This window comes from Phacochoerus africanus, chromosome 6 (genome assembly GCF_016906955.1).
Source record: "Phacochoerus africanus isolate WHEZ1 chromosome 6, ROS_Pafr_v1, whole genome shotgun sequence".
Taxonomy (NCBI): Eukaryota; Metazoa; Chordata; class Mammalia; order Artiodactyla; family Suidae; genus Phacochoerus; species Phacochoerus africanus.
The window spans coordinates 41,475,265-41,495,776 of NC_062549.1; the positions used below are offsets into that span (position 1 = coordinate 41,475,265).

The 20,512-nt window shown below is 38.8% G+C and overlaps 1 protein-coding gene and 1 non-coding gene across 4 annotated transcripts in view; both read right to left on the bottom strand.

Annotated features, from left to right (window-relative positions):
• Positions 1 to 463: 463 nt before the first annotated feature.
• NDUFAF6 (NADH:ubiquinone oxidoreductase complex assembly factor 6) overlaps positions 464 to 20,512 on the bottom strand; it is a 31,172-nt gene continuing 11,123 nt past the window's right edge. For 2 of the 3 annotated variants that reach the window (XM_047783575.1, XM_047783576.1), the window contains 7 exons: positions 19,499 to 19,621; positions 14,246 to 14,302; positions 10,246 to 10,348; positions 8,894 to 9,027; positions 7,897 to 7,998; positions 4,898 to 4,954; positions 464 to 606 (listed from right to left, as the gene is read on the bottom strand). In XM_047783575.1, the coding sequence (XP_047639531.1) occupies positions 478 to 606; positions 4,898 to 4,954; positions 7,897 to 7,998; positions 8,894 to 9,027; positions 10,246 to 10,348; positions 14,246 to 14,302; positions 19,499 to 19,621 (705 nt within the window). In that variant the 3' untranslated portion in view covers positions 464 to 477. Of the gene's footprint in view, positions 607 to 4,897; positions 4,955 to 7,896; positions 7,999 to 8,893; positions 9,028 to 10,245; positions 10,349 to 14,245; positions 14,303 to 18,382; positions 18,502 to 19,498; positions 19,622 to 20,512 lie in introns of those variants that run through there. The other variant, XM_047783577.1, reaches the window with a different exon arrangement.
• LOC125130162 (small nucleolar RNA SNORA14) lies at positions 7,193 to 7,327 on the bottom strand. The gene has a single exon (XR_007135663.1). It is a non-coding gene; the product is annotated as a small nucleolar RNA SNORA14 (small nucleolar RNA).

Below are 20,512 nucleotides of genomic sequence, written 5' to 3' on the forward strand. Positions count from 1 at the left end.
ACTTCACTCTCCATGATTCCTAAATAAATGCACTTCCCGGCTTTACTGGATGCCTGAGTTTTGGCTGCTCAGCATGCAAAACTAGCACAACCTGAGCCCCCTTCCCTGTTCTTCTTTAAAGGTGAGTAAGGGAGGAGACCCGCCTTCCCCTGCCCTCTGCTGGCGGAAGCCCTCTGGTGGCCTGCAGTCTGAGCACAGCAAAAACGATGCTCCCTTCTGGGGCTCTGACTTTACAGCGATGGCAGAGCAGACACTGTCTGGGCTAGTGGTGACGATGGCGGTGGCCGCGACAGAAATTGGCACCCTGGCCCCATAACAACCTCTCATCAATCCTGTGACCTACACACTCATTCAATAAATTAATTTTCTCCTTAAATAGTTCCTGCTGTTTATAAACAAGAACCCTTTTGTAAAACTAATACAAAAAGTCTGCTTTTGTAAAACTAATAAAAGTAAGTATCAGTGCTGGAAATTATTTTAATATCTTTTTCTCCATGACTGAATATACAAAGATAACGGAAGTAACGTATTCTTCTGCTGTAAAGATGGGTGGAATATATCAAAATCCACTTGTTGAATTTTCTTTAAATAGTCCTCCAGAGCAACCTGGGAAAAGAGAATAATGGTCACTAGATCATAGAATGATGACGTCTTTAAAAGAAACAAAAAACAAAACCCAGCAAGTATTAAGGCTTTTTTAGTTTTCCTGAGATGGTGTTCTAGACATTAAGAATGTAAATGAGAATTTTAAAAAAGAGATCATCTTCTAAGAAGTTTCTACTAGACCGATGTAACCATATCATCGAGACAGTACTACAGATATCAAGCCAATTCTGATCATAAGTTATAGTCTTCTGGTCAAAATGTAGGAGAGAAATTATTGTCCAGGTCTAACTATTAGACTCTGCAGAACATGAAATCGGTGTTTCAGCTAAGGAAGATGAACACCACCCCGTCCCCACCCACAGAAATGCACTGTGCCACAAGGGGAGTTCAAGCTGTTTGTCTGAAAAATTATTTTGTGAAAAAGTTTAAAGCTTCTCCATGTCCTTGCCAGAAAACAATCTGCAACCAGGGAGCACAACCACAGGTCCTTATAAACGTCACCCATCACACAAAACCTGACAAAGCTTTCACTAGGATTGGGGGCAGGATGGAAAAACACTGATGATGGGCTCTTTATGGTTTTCAATTATTTTATGGATGTGTGAATTTTTATTTTATTTTGATAATTTGTTCATTAGAGAAGTGTTAGTTTTTGCACTGCCCAGTGCTGAGGCGTGAAGCCCATGTGCACAGCACCCCCTAGAGTTCTGTAGCACAACCTGTGCGATCCAACAGAGATCATGCTTATCCAAAGGATGGTGGGTTTTTTTCTCCCAGGCTTTTCTTCTACACACTATAAACAGATGAGAGTGCATGCAAATGAACTTGATCTCCACTTTTTAAACCCTTAATTTGCATAATGTTTATAGCAATAGGTAGAAGTGCATCACTGTGCACAACTGTAAAAAACCTGGAAACCCAGAAGCTCTTTAAAAAAAAACCAGATAAATGAAATGTTCACACAATGAAATATTTTGCTACAGTAAAATGAATGTAACTAGATGCAATAATATGGATAATTCTAAGAAACTGTGTGTGTGTGTGTGTGTAACTTAGAAGACATAAAGAAACAATGACCCATTTTTATAAAGTTCAAAAACAAAACTAAGCAACATATTGGTTAGAAATACATAAAAATGGGGGAAAGTTTTTTTCAGAATAAAAGCCAGAGAATAATAAATATAAAATTCAGGATTGCTACTGGGAAGAGGAAGAGGGAGGCAAGGAGATGAGATGGGAAAAACACAATTTTAATGGCCACATTCTAATTTCTGGATGGAGCGGTGAGTTCATGTTATGTTCATGTTATGGGTTATGACACTGCATACATATATAGACATCAAAAACAAAGAGATTTTAAAAGAGAATGAAAGTAAAAACTTTGAAGGTATTCTAGCGTGCTTTCTTTCACATGTTCTCTTTTTTTCTGGAAAAAGTTCATGTTTTTCATAATGTGCTGTAACCTGATTTTTTATCACTTAATATACTGTGATTAACTTTCCAGCTCTAATTATGTTCATTTTAATCATCTTATAATATCCAGTTATATAGAACAGTTAATGAAATTAAGATGCAAACACATGACTGAATATTATATGGTCATTAAATATTGTATTAATAATTATTTTAAATAACATGGTTAAATGCTTGATAAACAGGATACTGACATAAAATATGACTTTATATACAAAATTTCATTTTAAAAAGAAGAAAAGAATAAATAGCATTTAGCTCTGGGTCTGGGAATTATAAGTGATGGTTATTTTCTTCTAATTTTTATTCTATTGTCCAACTCTCTATTATGAGAATGTACTGCTTTTACAATTAGGAGAAAATTCCATTAAAATACAGATGAAACATGACTTCAAAATTAGAGTTCAACTGAGCATTCGCAAATTAGGGTTTGTTTCAAAGCAAAGTCTGGCTAATGATAAGTTATTTGAGATAAAAAATTCACTGTGAAATTCTCGAAGATGTTACAATTTCTGAATATAGCTTCTTAAAATTGCAGCATAGAGAACAACGCACTCTACCCTAGACTAGTCATTTTCAAATCACTTTTAAACAGCAAAACCTTTTCTTTGAACAAATGTCCCATATACAAAACAAATGAGAAGAGATGTGCCCCGGCTGGAATGAGGGTGTACAGGAATTGCCATGTAGTCCCCCTAATTTCTCCCAACACACAACAGAAACTGAAAGCTGGGCTTTAGCCCCAAGAGTTTCTGATTCATTGGGTCCGTAAGTGGAGCCCAAGATTTGCATTTTTAACAATATTTCGGACAGATATTCCTGGTATAGGAACCACAGCAGTAGCCTAGGATAGTGGTGCTCAGGCCTAGCTGCACTTCTTGATTACTGGGGAGCTATTTGTGTGTGTGTGGTGTGTGTGTGACATATGTGTGTCTTTTTTCAAGACATATGGATGTTCCTAGGCTAGGGGTTAAATTGGAGCTGTAGCCACTGGCCTACACCACAGCCACAGCAACACCAGATCCAAGGTGCATCTTCAACTTACACCACAGGTCACAACACCAGATCCTTAGCCTACTGAACGAGGCCAGGGATCGAACCAGTGTCCTCTTGGATCCTAGTCAGATTCGTTTCCACTGAGCCACGATGGGAATTCCCCGGGGGAGCTTTTACAAAGTATCAATACCTAGTCCAACCTCTTAGATATTGTGATTTTATTGGTTTGGGGAGGGGCCCAGCTTTGTTTTTGTTTTTTTTTAGAGCTCTGGAAGTGATTTTCATAGACAACTAGAGTTAAGAACAACCTTTTTCACAGACGTGAACAAAACAAAGTCTTTATCCTTCATAGAGCTTAATTCAGTTAAGTTAAACAAATAACCATTTAGACCAAAGAGCTAAATAAATAATCATTAAAAACAGTAACACAGAACAATGTGTTGACATAGAGAGAGCTGCTCAGCACTTCATTTATACAAAAAACTCATATGTAATTATATGAGCATAAAAAGTCCAGAAAGATGAACAGACATTATTTCTGAAAAGGATAGAACTGGAAAGATTCTAATTTCTTCTTTTGCCTCCTCTTATGCGAACACCTAAAATATCAATGTATTACTTTTATAAGCAAACCCAGTAAAGAAACAAAGTGATTTCAAACACTCAGATCTGAGACCTTGGAGAGACGACGTGAAGGGATAGAAACGAATATTTAAATATATCTTAGGGGAAAAGGGGGGGGGGAGTTTGGTACTGCAGAAAATGAATGAGTTTTCCATTTTCAAACACCACACACCTTTGAACCTTGCTTTCGAGCTACAAAGTGAAGTAAACCACAGCTAGGAATGTGTGAAATGACCTAGCTCAGAATCTGTCCCATAAAAGGTAATACTAACTGGAAGCAAGTCTCATTTCTTTATGTATTTTACAACAATGGTGCCTGGAGTTCCCGGAGTGGTTCTACAGCTAACGAACCTGACTCGTATCCATGAGGATGCAGGTTTGATTCCCGGGCCTCCCTCAGTGGGTTAAGGATCCGGCGTTGTCATGAGCTGTGGTGTAGGTCGCAGATGCAGCTCAGATCTGGTGTTGCTGTAGCTGCGGTGTAGGCCGGTGGCTAGAGCTCCAATTCAACCACTAGCCTGGGAACCTCTATATGCTGTGGGTGTGGCCCTAAAAAGCAAAATAACAAAAACAAAACAAAAAAACACACAATGGTTCCTGCACCTGGCTACACAATCAGAATCACCTGGGCAATTTTTAAAAATCACAGCTCCTCTTAGGAACAGCCTTCTTCTCAACCCTAAGAGTCTTATTTAGTAAGAAGACCTCAGGAATCTGTATTTTTAAAGAAGCTTTCCAGATGATTCTGATGCAGCCAGCCTGTGGTCTGGCTGTGAACCATTTTCAGGGACCAGAGCAACAATATGGTCACTATAGAGAATGAAATTCTTAATTTTATAATTTTATAGGCTAGGAGTAGCCTAACACTCCTACAGGGTGTTTTCTCCCACGCGTAAACTGAGGAACAGAGTGTTTAAGGAACTTAAGGTTCCATAGCCAGTAAGGGGCAAAGCAGATTCAAACCACTGCAGTCTGGCCGCAGTCAGCACTGATGACAATTCCACTCACCTGCCTCTGGGGACACAGGCTGTGACGGTCACCATAAGCAGAATGTAACTAACAAAACCCACCCCAAGGGAGGAAAACAAAAACAAAGACTCCAAACTAAAGATCTGCATCAGGAACCTTATAAAATAGAGAAAGAGATTATACACATCTGCTTCATTAATTAAACCACTGTCTCTGTTAATCTACTTACTGTCTGAAGAAAAGCAGGAAATGCTTTCGCAGGAACGCTTTTGTGGAAGGACCTAGCCTAAAAAAGGAAGACAAAAGGAAACTGGCTTGAAATACAAATATTTCTGGAAATAAACACTCTGCCGCTGAAAGTGAACACAGAGCAACATCAGCAGTTTAAAACAGCACAGTTGGAGCCTCTCTCAAAAGCAAGAAAATAGCTCTCATCTCATCTGCCGGTTGAGATTAATGTGCCAAACCTACAGGAATCAGGAAAAGGTACTGAATGAAGAATTCCATTCCTCCTTACCAATTGGCTTCAGCTGCCTTATAACTTTGACACCCCCCAGCCCCAACTCAGTGGTAAGGGGTAAGTGTCTAAACATGGGTTCATTATGTGCAGATTTTTTTCAATAGAAAATGTACTACTCCATCCTTGGTCGGTTGAATCCACCCACACTGAGGAACCTTGGATACAGAAGGCCACCCTATAAATTATCCGTGGATTTTTAACTACGAGGAGGGCTGGAGCCCCTAATTCCCTTGGTTGGTCAAGGGTCAAGTGAAGTTGCATTAAAAGTCCCAGCACCTCCCTGGTTTGGATCATCATTCCCTCCTGTCTAGATGAATATAAGGTCCTCCTGGCTGATCTGTCTCTGTGTTCCTCAACCTTTAATTCATTCTATGCAGTCAGCCCAATTAATGTAAGTCATTGTTTTATTTTACTTTCTTTAACTTATTTTCCTGATAGATCATATCTTAACTATCCATATTGGAATCCAAGACCCTCCCCATCTTGAATCCAACCTCATCTGCACAACCTAACTCCCTATTACTCTGGACTAGGGAGCCCTGACCCACTCAGGCTAATGCCCATCACCCTGCCCTCACCAAGCCCACTTCTGTGCACAGGTCTTTGTTTACATTGTCAGACAGCACCTCTACTCCTGGACTCACTGCTTCACCCGAGATACTCTGGTTTTACCCCCATCTACTAAAATTGCTCTCTTCAAGACCATCCACAAATACTAACCATCATACCCATTTTCTCTCCTTAATCTCTCTGCAGAATATAAAACTTTGGTACTCCCTGTTCCCGGAATTTGCTCCTCCCTTGGTTTTCAAGGCACTGACTCTGAGTTCTACTTCTTGGATCATTCTTTCCTTTTCCTTCTTCCTAATAAATGGCCCTTTTCCCCTCCTACCTGAGAAACGGAGGTGAGCTCAAGGTTCTGCCTTTGGTCTTCTGGTCTAAAAGTACATTCTCGGAGTTCCCATCATGGCTCAGTGGTTAACGAATCTGACTAGGAACCATGAGGTTTGAGGTTCGATCCCTGGCCTTGCTCAGTGGGTTAAGGATCCGGTGTTGCCGTGAGCTGTGGTGTAGGTTACAGACACGTCTTGGATCCTGCGTTGCTGTGGCTCTGGCGCAGGCTGGCGGCTACAGCTCTGATTCGACCCCTCGCCTGGGAACCTCCATATGCCACGGGAGCGGCCCAAGAAATGGCAAAAAGACAAAAAAAAAGTACCTTCTCCTTGGACAATAGCACATCCTCACCTAAAGAGCTTTAACCATAGATGACTTGCAGTCTATATCCCTAACTCGGACCTCCTCTTAAAGTCACAATCCTACAATGTACATTCTAGCTACCTCCCTAAACATCCTCTAATTCCCTTAAATTCAGTGATGTCTATCAGCTCGTCCAAAGTCTACAGATCAGCACCCAGCATACCACTGCCTTTTTACTGGAGTCTCTGACTGGTACCATCACCATCTATATTTGAGCTCTGTGCAGCCTTTGACTTTCTTGCTTCCTGATCCTGCCACAAACCAATCAGTTATCAGGTCTAGTTGATTCTCTATTATATGTGTGTGTGCATATGTATATAGGATATACATTCACATTCATACATACAAACATCTACCCTCTCTAATCAGACACTTTATTATTATTTTTTTTTAACTTTTTCAGGGCCATACCCACAGCATATGGATGTTCCCAAGCTAGGCATCAAATCAGAGCTGCAGCTGCCGCCCTATGCCACAGCCACAGCAACTAGGGATCTGAACCACATCTGTAACCTTTGCCACAGTTTGCAGCAATGCAAGATCCTTGACCCACTAAGCAAGGCCAGGGATCGAACTCACATCCTCATGGATACTAGCCAGATTCTTAACCCGCTGAGCCACAATGGGAACTCCATAAAATTATTTCTTATTGGAACAATTTGCTCTTCTATTGCTACAAATGAGTATACCTCCAAAATTCAAAGAGTACAATGGTGACACAATTTTCCTCTTGTAAAACTCTTAAAAAGATGTTGCAGGTATGAAATAAGACTGGGCAACAGGAGAAGCACAGCCCTTTGGACTCCCCTGCAATTTCTATAGCATTTACTCATATCTTAGAAGCACTTAAGGTGAAGCTACCAAGAGGGTTTAAGAATGCAATAAATCAGACACTCCAAATGTAGCCAGAAGGAGATTATTATTAGAATAGGCAGGATGAAAGCTACACTATAGCAAGGTGAACAGTGCTGGGGTGGTGAGGGCCTTGAGGTAAAAATGAGTGCAGGACACTTATTCAAAAAAAAAGGTTAATTGGGAGGGAAAAATAAAAAACAATCCAATGGGCTGCCTGTAACTTCAAGAGACAGTAGCAACAAACCAGAAGATAAAAGAGGCAAGTTTTCAGAAAAGCCAACTGAAAACACCTGCTGGGAACTGCTGAGGATACAAGATCCTGGAAGAGCTAAAGACAAGGCAGGAAGACACACTGTCCCCTGAGAGAAAGAAATGGTGAGGGGATGAATCAGAGAGGAACCCAAGGAAGCTGAGAAGACAAGGGGATTTTTCAAAAGGGGGAAAAGTTTACAATAGTCCCTGAGATAAGCCTACCGGGATTTCAATGAGAGACGGAAGACGACTGCCAAATAGAGAACACTACAACCATGCCTAGGAGTAGCCACAGCTAGAAAGGGTAGTTTCCTAAGGGCTTTGGCAAAAAAGAGGCTACTTACATGCTTTAGGTGCAGGTGTGCCTGGCTGGCAATGTCATACACAACATCTCTCACACTTTTATCTTGGCTTTTCCGCAGAAAATCCTCTTGGGAAACACCATGCTGTATGGGAAAATGGCTGTTACATAGAAATCAAAAAGCACACTTACAACTCACTTAGCTCAAGAAAACAGGTGACAGGAGTTCCCATCGAGGCTCAGCGGTAACTAGCATCCTTGAGGACTCAGGTTCGATCCCTGGCCTTGGTCAGTGGGTTAAAGATCCGGCATTGCCGTGAGCTGTGGTGTAGGTTGCAGATGTGGCTCGGATCCTGTATTGCTGTGGCTGTGGTGTGGGCTGGCAGCTACAGCTCCAATTCGACCCCTAGTCTGGGAACTTCCATAGGCTGCAGGTACAATCCTAAAAAGACCAAAAAAAAAAAAAGAAAAAGAAAGAAAGAAAACAGGTGATAGAACAGTATGTACAGTAAATGCCTATTTTGTTTTTAAAAATATATGTGTCTAGAGATATACATACATACGTGCATGCATGCACACACTCTCAGAAGAATATACAAGAAGTAATGACAGTTGTAGGTAAGACAAAATAAACAGAGCAAGAAACAAACAGATCAGAAATTTAAAAGAACAGTCAGTAATGAACCTCATCCAGAAAACTCGCTGTCATAAACTGCATTCTTTTTTTAATGGATTACTACCCTCCTTTAAAGTAAAATAAGGAACAGGCTAAGATGAACACTAGGAATAAGAACTGTAATTGCTTGGGAGAGAGGATGGCATCAACATGAAGCCACACCAAGCAAGGCTCTCTGGACCTTCTTACCGTCCACCTGAAATGTCTGACAGATACAATTCTGACTTGGTGACTCTGGAGCAAAAAAGAATTAAGGATTCATTTCAAAGCAGTTACTTGACTAGACTAAGCAAAGAACGAAGAGAGAACATGTGTCCCCATGTTCTTGAAGTAAATGACTAGAGGGTACAGATAACGGCCTTACCAGCATACAAATATCCATGGGAAGGAAGACCCTTCTTCGGCTACCATGATAGGGCGTTGCTCTCAAGCAAGTGACAATGCCTTGTGCTTTTCCAATATGACTCGCAGCATGATCTGCATGAAGATCCTTTACACCTATGGTTTCAGAAATTAAACAATAGGGCTGCTCTTTTCTCTTTGTAAGTGTAACGAGGCAATAGAAGTAATATAGAAAAATCACCTAAACACGTAAAAGATTTTTATCCTATGTTTTATACCTAAAAACCAGGACACAAAGACAAGCTGACCATTTACCACTAATGGGTTTCTGAACTGCATCTTTTTTTTTTTTTTTGGCCGTGCCCACAGCATGTGGAAGTTCCTGGGTCAGGGATCGAACCCACACCTCCTCACTGAGGTGAGCCACTACAGACAGGTTCTTAACCCACTGAGCCACAGTGGGAATTCCCAAACTCCCAACTTTTAAATAACAGCTCTCTTCAGACTCCAGCACACCAAGAGCACATTTGCAATTGTAATCAGCTATCCTGGAAAAACACTGCAAGTTTTGCATTTTTTTCTCAGAGCAATTTCCATATGACCTCATTTGAAGTATATGCTTAAAACATTCTGTTCTCTGCTCCCTCCGTTCATTGTGTTGGCAAACATGTCACTGAATGTGGAGGCAGAACAGGCCTGGGAAATTCTGTAGGGGCTTGTGTTATTCTATTAAGGTGACATAAAGACATAGTACCTTCTTCAATGGGATGGTATATTGTCCTTGTCACAAATAATTTCCTCATTCCAATCTGCATTACACCAAGACCTCACCAACTTAGAAAAAAAAGAGTAAAAAATACCATCTAAATGGCATAGTTTATTTTTTTTAAAGAAAAATCTCATTCAAACTTAGAGATAGGGGTTTTACTTATTCTACCTTAAAAAAAAAAAGGAGAAATATTACTGACGGAGAAGGAGGAATCAAGCCACAGGTCTCCCAAATTGTAGGAGACATGTAATGAGGTAAAATCATCCGCAATTATCAGGTTAATTATAGTACTCCCATCAGGTAATAACTACAGTACTTTTATGAGAGCCTGGTTATTCTGAGTAGTCTGCATTCCATTCCAAAGAAAGGTATATATTAAATTCCCATACTCCTAAAAAACAAGGACAGGGAACAATATTTAATATTTTGTAATAATGTATAATAAAAGAGAATCTGAAAAAATATATATATGTGTTGCTGAATCACTTTGCTGTATACCTGAAACTAATCCAATATTGTAAATCAACTATACTTCAACTTTTTTAAAAAAGGTATTTTCTTTAAAAAAAAAAAAAGAGAAGTATAAAATAGAAAAAAAAACTCACCCAATATTTCTAGTGTTAAATAAAGAAGAGAGCTTTGTGTGTTTTCAGCATAATTTTCCAGTTCCTGGATATTACGATATGCTTTGTCATCCAAATTTTTTTCCTATAGGCAAACAAAATGGTTTATTTGCTTGATGAATAATCAACATTTTATTTTAAAAAGGCACAATTTTTTTGTCCAAAAAAACAGAATAATAAAGAACAAAAAATTTTAGTACACATTATTATCCAATAAAATAAGATTAAAATAAAATTCAAGTACGAAAGTCCTAATACATTCAATATTCAAAATACCTCAGGAATAATCTCAATGCACAAATTGCCATGGACATGGAGTTGTCCTAATTTTTAATTCCTTCTAAATTAAAGCCATTAGTATCATGAGAAACTGACTTAACTGAGCTCTTACTTAAGCACTTCAGACTTTATCTTTTTTTTTTGCCTAGCCATGGAGCAGCTTGATGTGGGGTCTCAGTTCCCAGATATGGGATTGAACTTGAGCTGCGGGGATGAAAGTGCCGTCACACCACCAGGGAACTCTGCAGACATGATCTTCTTAAGTCTACTAACTCCCTCAAAAGTTAAGGAATTAATACTTCTTCCATTTCGCAGATGAAAGAACAATTATGGACATATTAAGGAATATGCTCAAGATTGCACAGCAAATAAATGGTGAGAAAAGGATTCAAACCCACATATCTTGACTGTTAAGCCCATGCTCTTAATAAGGAAAAGGTGCCTGGAAAAGAAAGGAGATGATAATCAGGCCCTGCACCCCCCCCCAAAGAAACCACGCTTAATAAAGTAACAGAGTTGATTATATGAACACATTATATTAAAGAAACAGAAATATGTAAATCTTAGAATAAGAACATTTAGCGACTCATAATAACACATTTACAAAGATTTGATGGCCAGGAAAAACTGGCACCAGCAAAGATCCCAGGAAAAAACCTATGTCTAGATCTTTAACATTTAAAAAAAATTGAGACATAACTCACATACCATAAAATGTACCCTTCTAAAGTATACAATTCAGTGGGTATAGCAGTTGATATATTCACAGTTCTGCAGGTAACTCCACTATCTAATTCCAGAATATTTTCATCACCTCGAAAAGAAATCCCATAAGCAGTCACTTCCCATCTCTCCCTCTCCTTATCTCCTGACAAACTACTAAAAGATACTTTGTCTCCATGGATTTGCCTGTTGTGAACATTTTATAAAAACGCAATCACACAATAAGTGGCCTTTTGTTTCTAGCTTCTTTCAATTAGCATGTTTTCAAGATTCATTCGTGTTGGCACATCTATGAGTACTTCATTCCTTTTAAGAAATTATGCATAATATTCCACTGCATGGATATACATGTGTTTATTCATTCCTTCACAAACTATGAGTGTTCCTATTTGGGGGCTCTTGTGAATAACGTTGCTATGAACGTTTATGTACAAGTTTTGTATGGACAGATTTTCATTTCTCATGTCAACCTAGGAGTGAAGTTGCTGGGTGAAGGAAAGCTCTGTGTTTAACTTTCTGAAGAACTGCCAAGCAGTTTTTCCAAAGCAGCTGCACCATTTTATATTCCCACCAGCAATGTATGAAGGGTTCCAACTTCTCCACATCCTCACCAGTACTCATTATTGTTCATCCTTTTCATTACAGTCATTCTAATGGGTGTGGAGTGGTATCTTATCGTGATTTTGATTTCCATTTCCCTAGTGAAAAGATGTTGAGCATCTTTTTAGGTACTTATGCGTCACTTGGCTATCTTCCTTGGAGAAATGTTTCCTCAAATCCTTTGCCCCTGTTTAAACTGGGTTATTTCTCTTTTTATGGTCAAATTATAAGAGTTCTTTAAATATTTTAAATACTAGTCCCTTATCAAATATATAAGCCACAAGTATTTTTCCATTCTGTAGATTGCCTTTTCATTTTCTTGAAGGTTTTTAATTTTGATGAAATCCAACTATCTTTTTTTTTTAATTGCTTGTGCTTTTGGCATCATATCTAAGAAAGCACTGCCCAGCATAAAATTTAAAATATTTATGCCTACGTTGTCTCCTAAAAGTTTCACATTTGGGTCTTTGATCTGTTCTGAGTTAGTTTTTGTATATGGTATGGGGTAGGAGTCTAAATTCATTCTTTTGCATTGGATATCCAGTTATTCCAGCATTGTTTTTGAAAAGACTCTTCTTTGCCCATTGAATTATCTTTATATCCTTGTCAAAAATCAATTGACTATCAATATATAGATTCATATCTGGACTCTTGATTCTATTCCATGTGAGCTACATGATCACTATATATTTACTTCTATGTCTATGCCATGTTGATGCTACATAGTTTGATTACTGTAACTTTGTAGTTAAGTATCAAAATTGGGAAATCTAAGTCCCCTTTGTTCTTCTTTTTCAAGATTATCTTGGTGATTCTAAGTCTCTTGCTTTTCCATATGAATTTTAGGATTGGCTTGTCAATTTCTGTAAAAAGGCAACTGAAATTTTTATAGGGACTGAATTTAATCTTTAGATCGATTCAGGGAGATTGATCCCAGTCCTTTACTTTTCAATATCCCTCCATTCAAATGCCAAATGTTATTTTCCATTAAACAATTGGGAAAATGTTATTATTTTTCTTATGAAAAGTGTTATTTTCCATTCAAAAAAGAGAGTGAGACAAAGAGATTTTCCATTATCTGTCTTGAGTTCTCTAATTTTCTTTACCTCGTGAAAACAGAAGACACCCCTGAAAAACAGACTTTCTTAGTGCCAATTAACTCTATAAGCCAAGTGAGCAATTTTTTAAATGTTAAAGCAATTATTTCATTTTGGCTTATATTATTACTACTATAGCCTATGGTTATTAATCAAATATATCTAAATTAAGTAAACTTACACTTTCAAGACAATAGTATGTGATAAATACCAGGCCAATGAGGACACCTAGCCAACAAGGTGTAAGAAAGATTACACAAGTCAGGTCATCAAGCAATTTGCATGCTTGGTTGGAACTAGAACTGAGTTCTAAGAACTTAGGATAGAATTCCATTTGCTAGAACCATTAGACTTTCTTTATTCCCTCTATTTGGATAAAGATCCAAGCACTGGGTATACAGGATATGTGTACAACTACTCAAGTTCTGATGATATTATAGAACTATCCAAACTATCCTACGGTAGTTATATTTTACTAAGTCTTTACCAATCTAACATACATATGTATTTGCAGATCAAATGATAACATGTCTGAGGATTACTTTACAATAATCTAATAGAGTGTAGGGAGGGAAGGTAGTAGAATATAGACGAAATAACACTGGACATGTGTTTATAACTATAAAAGCTAAGTGACAGATAAGTGAAAGTATCTATTCTCTCTACTTTTATATAAGTCTGAAAATTTCTGATTTTTTTTTAATACATACATATTATTTTTTCTTTCTTTCTTTCTTTTTTTTTTGGTCTTTTTGCCATTTCTTGGGCCGCTCCCACGGCATATGGAGGTTCCCAGGCTAGGGGTCCAATCAGAGCTGTAGCCACCAGCCTACACCACAGCCACAGCAATGCGGGATCCAAGCAGCATCTGCGACCTACACCACAGCTCAGGGCAATGCCGGATCCTTAACCCACTGAGCAAGGCCAGGGATCGAACCTGCAACCTCATGGTTCCTAGTCAGATTCGTTAACCACTGAGCCATGACGGGAACTCCAAAATTTGGTTGTTTTTTTTTTTTTTTTAAAAGCATAATAGTAGAGTGTGGTGTGCACACAAATGCCTCTGCCTTGGTGCCTGGCTCTGCCTGCCTGTCTCAGGGTGCAGGGGTCGGGGACTGAGGTGGATGGCAGGCAGTGACAGAGAATGGATAAAATGGCATAGTTCTCTAAAGTTTCCTGCCTCCAAAATATTAATACACATATTAAAACATTTTCCCCCTGAAGAATTAGCTTAAGGATTAAAAAGGAAGAAAAAACTTAGGACTTGAGCAATTTCAACTTACTCTTTCATCAATGATTTTCATAAGCCATCTTTTAGTCAGATTATGTCTTTTGACAGCCTAAAAGAAAAAAAAAAGAGTTGTAACATTTCAGAACATACTAGAAATGACTTCTGTAGACGTGAATAAAACAAACAAGCCAAATATAACATTAAGTAAGGGAACATTTGTAATAACTCATCATCAGATAGATAGCTATGTTAAAAGACTAGGAAAAAAGAAAATATCCCTAGAAAACATTCCAAAACATTTCCAAGTAAAGATGATAACATGTCCAAAACTTTTCCACTAATTGGTCTTGTTTTTCTTATACTATTAGTAATTAAGAGATTCCACTTTTCAAACAAAAACAAAACAAGAATACTGAGCTTCTCTACTATGTAACTGTTACATACAAACTTTTTTTCCATAAAATGAAGACTCTATTTAATAAAGTGATGACTTTCCAAAAAAGAGAAGAGTAATAAAGCTCCAAAGAAAAGAATCTGCAGGGTGCAGTGTTATCTTACAAGTAAAGACACTCCAGTAGGAAACAACACCTAGGGCTCAGACCTGGGTCTCTAATGCCACTCCCCGAAAAGGAAACAGGACTCTAAAAGAATGAGTGATTCCAGAGCTGGGACAAAGGAGATTCAAGATGATTCTAGACTATTTTATTGTGCCAGAAAATAGAAAGTGCTCAAAAAAATCATGGGAGGCATGTCAGGACACAGGAGCTAGTTGGAAGGTATTCCCACTATCCAAATCTAGGACTATTTGAATACCAAATAATTACGTACAGTAATGAGTCATGAACTACTGAAAAAAATAAGAATTCATGAGTCTATACCAATAATTAATAAACAAATACTATAGCAGAGTGAGAGCACTTGTTTATAGCAAAGTGCCAAGTGATAAATGTGAACAGAGAATCAGAGTTGGGAAATTATCATTCTGCAACCATAATAGTAAAGATTAAGATAAGACAAGAACCATCAATGAATGCTAAATTTCATGGGAAGCTGATGAGGAAGAGGATATCTGCATTGTCTTAAAGCTGACTAGGGAGTTTCCACTGTGGTGCAACAGGATCAGTGGTGTCTCCAGAGCCCTGGGATGCAGGTTCGATCCCCAGCCCGGCACAATGGGATAAAGGATCCTGTGTTGCTACAGCACAGGTTGCAACAGTGGATTGGATCTCATCCCTGGCCTGGGAACTCCATATGCTGCCAGGCAGCCAAAAAAAAAAAGTTGATCAGTTGCAAGGGGAATTATAATTACAGAGTAGATTACACATTGGAAAACTAGGTGACATCTTGACTGTTAATGAAAATGAACAATGCCAATAAAGAACAGATGGACAAAATGTATCTTTGGATGGCTACTCTGATAATATATCACCTATGCAGTATTCTGGCCAAGAATGCATCATCTAATCATGAGAAAACATCAGACAAATTCAAAATGAGGAAATTGCAAGGAAAGAGAGAAAGGAAGGGAGGAAGGGAGGGAGAGAGGGAGGAAGGGAGGAAGAAATAAGAGGTTATAAGCTACAGAAATGTTCCAGATTAAAGTAAGCAAAAAAGACATGACAAAAAATACCCGGCCCTAAACTAGATCCTACACTGGAAGAGGAAAAAAACACATTAGTGGATATTATTGGGTCAACTGACAAAATTGGAATATAAATGGAAAATTAGATGAAAGTGTTATATCAAAGTTAAATTTACTAAAGTTTTATAACTATTTTGATTATAGAAGACAATGTTCCTATTCTTAGGAATTACTAGTATTTAGGGATAAAGGGCCATGATATATGTAACATAAACTCAAATGACTTAAAAAAATTATGGAGTTCCCATCGTGGCGCAGCAGAAACGAATCCGACTAGGAACCATGAGGTTGCGGGTTCAATCCCTGGCCTCGCTCAGTGGGTTAAGGATCTGGCATTGCCATGAGCTGTGGTGTAGGCTGCAGATGCAGCTCAGATCTGGTGTTGTCATGGCTCTGGCATAGGCCAGTGGCTACAGCTCCGATTTGACCCCTAGCCTGGGAACCTCCATATGCCGCGGATGTGGCCCTAAAAAGGATAAAAGACAAAAAAAAAATTATGAGTATGAAAATATACATATATAGAGAGAACATGCTAGTACACACACGTGAATAAGCACATACAAATGATAAACAAATGGGATAAAATGTTAAGAATGGGTAAATCTGAGTAAAGGATATAGAAGTGTTCCTATACTATTTTTAATTTCATTAACTTTCTGAAAATTTGAAGTTATTGCCAGTAAACTTATAAAACATTGTTTTCTTGCCAAGTCAACACTAAGTATGATATATTTTCACAATAAATAATTATAGTAGTGAAACATAAAGTCTTAGGAACATCCTACACTTCAACTGAGCACTAAGCTGTCACTGATACTAAAATGTAAAGGCTGGCATGCTCAGCAATACACATTTATGTGTCAGAGGGTGGAAGGGTGGAGAATGGAGCCCACTTTGCTCGTGTTACTAAAATTACACAGCAGGACTCCCACAGGCCTCTCTCCCCAGTCCCAGGAATCAACCTGGGAGACCTCAGTCACTACAGAGTCCTGTTTCTTTATTTGGTACATGTCTGAGTGGGGCAGGGCTTGTTTGATCTCGGTAACCATCAAGCACCACTCCTGACACATAAAAGTACTCAAAAAACATTTAACCACTGAAAAGTCAGACTCCTATTTACTCAAGGCTGATGCTTTAACAGCTGCAGTTCCCTGACCACAAAATAGAGTTCTGTCTGATTCTGAAAGAAATCAGAGATCAAAATAAAAAATATTTATAAGAAGCTAAAAACCTGCTCAATGAAATATCAAAACTTTGGAAATAAAAGCCAAATAGAATAAATACCTTGGCTATAAAAATTAAGGATCTGATGTTGCCACAGCTGTGGCACAGGCCACAGGTGCAGTGTGGGTTTGATCCCTGGCCCAGGAACTTTTACACGCCATGGATGTGGCCAAATATATATATGAAATTACAGATAGTCAACCTTTTTATACCCTAAAAGCACCAATGAAACAGCACAGAAGGAATGTACTCTCTAGACAGCACACCACTGTATCCCTATTTAATCTTCTAAAGAATCTGAAACTTCAAAAAACCAATGGAAAGGAGCTCCCTTCATGACTCAGTGGTTAACGAACCCAACTAGGATCCGTGAGAATGTGGGTTTGATCCCTGGCCTTGATCGGTGGGTTAAGGATCTGGCGTTGCCGTGAGCTGTGGCATAGGTTGCAGATATGGCTTGGATCTGGTGTGGCTATGGCTGTGGTATAGGCTGGCAGCTATAGCTCCGATTCAATCCCTAGCCTGGGAGCCTCCATATGCCATGGGTGCGACCCTAAGAAAAGAGAAGAAAAAAAAAAAAAAAACAATGGAAAGTTTGATTGGACAGCAGGATGGGGTGGCATAGAGAACATGCAGCCAAGACATGCTCTTAGTACTACCTGCTTTTTTTTTTTTTTTTTTTTGGTTCTTCTTGCCTTTTCTGGGGCTGCTCCTGTGGCATATGGAAGTTCCCAGGCTAGGGGTCGAATCAGAGCTGTATCCGCTGGCCTACGCCAGAGCCACAGCAACACGGGATCCGACCTACACCACAGCTCATGGCAACGCCAGATCCTTAACCCACTAAGCGAGGCCAGGGATCGAACCCGCAACCTCATGGTTCCTAATTGGATTCATTAACCACTGAGCCATGACAGGAACTCCATTACTACCTGCTTCTTTCAAATATTCCCATTAACCATCAAAATCTGTCATATCAGAAAGCTGGTCAACACTAATCGTCAAAATGTAAGCAGCTGTTAAAACTGGACAAGTCGGCATACACGTAAATACTCTGTAATTCAGATATGCCTTCCGGACTTTTTAAAGAGAAGCCAAGGTGAGATAAACTTATGTTAAAGAACTCTCTGATCTGTCACATTATTTCCCAACAAAGGCTGGAATCTTCAATGCGAGTCTTAACATAAACCTCTAATGCAGTCAGGTTTTTCTACACAATCAGTAAGAGTTTCTGGACTTTAAAGAAACTTTTCTCTGAACTGAGTCATCTAGGATGAGGTTCTTAAAGTGGGATGAACAGAAGTAAACAACTAATCTAATACTCACAAGCTCCCCATCCACTCTTTCTTCTCAGACCCTGGTGGTGGGGCCTGGCTTTCCATCCTTGCTGAGGCCCTGTGAGGTCAATGTGGAGCCCAGAAACGGGGCCTGCCTCTGCTGGGGCGCAGACCTGAGAAGAGGCGTACCACTGTCAGGTCTGTCGGTGGCTCCCGTTACAGAACCTGTCTTTTGGCACTCACCATATTAACAGTGGAGACATTCCCTCCTCTGTTCATAGTTCAGCATATTCCTAAACTGTGCACGGTTGTTTGTGAATGAGGAATCCGTACAGCTGCTTTAAAAAAACTAGTTACTAAATACGCTTAGTTTACAAATAATACTCTAGCCCATAAGTTTCCATTCTCAGATACTTAAAATTCATTAACAAATAGGCATCAGACTAGACAAGGTAGTTTTAGATTTGTCTGGACAAAGATAGGAGCACATCTCCCTTCACAAAAGATCAGTGCATCTTTTTCTATACCCAGAGTACAGATTAAAGCACTGGAATAAAGAGCTGCTGGGCAGACAGAACAGAAAATGTACCTGCCATTGCTTCAAAATTTGTAGAGTTTAAATTCTGCAACCAAGTATGTGGACAACAATTTATAACACAAAGAGACCAGATTCCTCTTTTCTCCTTTAATAAAGAAATACACCAAAGGAGTTCCCACCGTGGCTCAGTGGTTAACGAATCCAACTAGGAACCATGAGGTTGTGGGTTCAATCCCTGGCCTTCCTTAGTGGGTTAAGGATCCAGCGTCGCTGTGAGCTGTGGTGTAGGTCACAGACGTGGCTCGGATCCCACGTTGCTGTGGCTCTGTTGTAGGCTGGTGGCTACACCTCCAATTCCACCCCTAGCCTGGGAACCTCCATATGCTGTGGGAGCGGACCTAGAAAAGACAAAAAAAAAAAAAAAAGAAAGAAATACACCAAAGATCTGTGCAAATTTTTCATGGATGATTTTAAAGTCTTGTCAAAACTAACATATATCTGAACATTACATGAGCCTAACAATATTTTCAGGATAGATTCCCCATTACCACTATCCAAATAGTATATACCAAAAGAATGCTGAAATAACATTATCATAAATGAAAAGCAGCTTTTTTTTTTTTTTACCTTCCATAGTTCAATGGCCACAGGCTGATGTGGTGGACTGTCACAGTATATATCATCCACGGTTTTTTTCCAAAACTGCATTCGCATCAGTCCAATTGTTTTCTCAGAGACTGAGTCCTTAACCTGTAAATAGGGTTTAAAAACTAATAAATTCACTGTTCATAGTCTCGAAAATTAGTATTTGCAACTGCATAATTATATGATTCAGCCAAAAACTAATTCTATATATTTGTTTTAATTCTTCCTTGAAGTTATACATCAGTTAAATTGTCATCATCATGCGTTTCCTAAGTAAAAGCTGCAAATTATTTGGTGCCTATTCAAAAATATTTTCAAGATCTGCATTCAAAAATAGAAGAGATTCTTCTGGGGAAAAAATTGCAAGAAAAAACAAAGAAAGGGAGGGAGAATATTTAGTTTAAGAGAAATTTTAGAGAGAGATCAAATGGTCACATGTAGATCTAGTGAATCCTGATTTTAAAGAGAGAGACATAACTGGGGAATCTGAATGTCATTATATTTAATGCCATTATGTTTAACGAATTACATTTAAAATTTTAATGTATAATAATGGTACTATTTAAGTGAATTATCTTTTAGATATTTTGGGTCACTGCTGTGGCTTGGGTTCAATCCCTGGCCTGGGAATTTTTATATGCCATGGGCACAGCCAAAAAAAAAAAGACCACAAATTAAGAAATATGGTTTGGATGTGGAGAAAAGGGAGCCCAAGTTGCTGGAAATGTAAATTGGTGCACCCACTTCACACCAAAAACTGAACTACCATATATGATCCAGCAATTCCACTCCTGGGTATACATCCAAATAAATCAAAAACACTGTCTGAAAAGATACATGTACCTCAATGGTCATAGCAGCATCATTTACAACAGCCAAGGTATGGAAGCAACTTAAGTGCCCATCAACAGATGAATGGATAAAAAAGATATGGTATATTTATACAATGGACTATTAGCCATAAAAAAGAATGAAAATTTGCCATTTGCAACAACC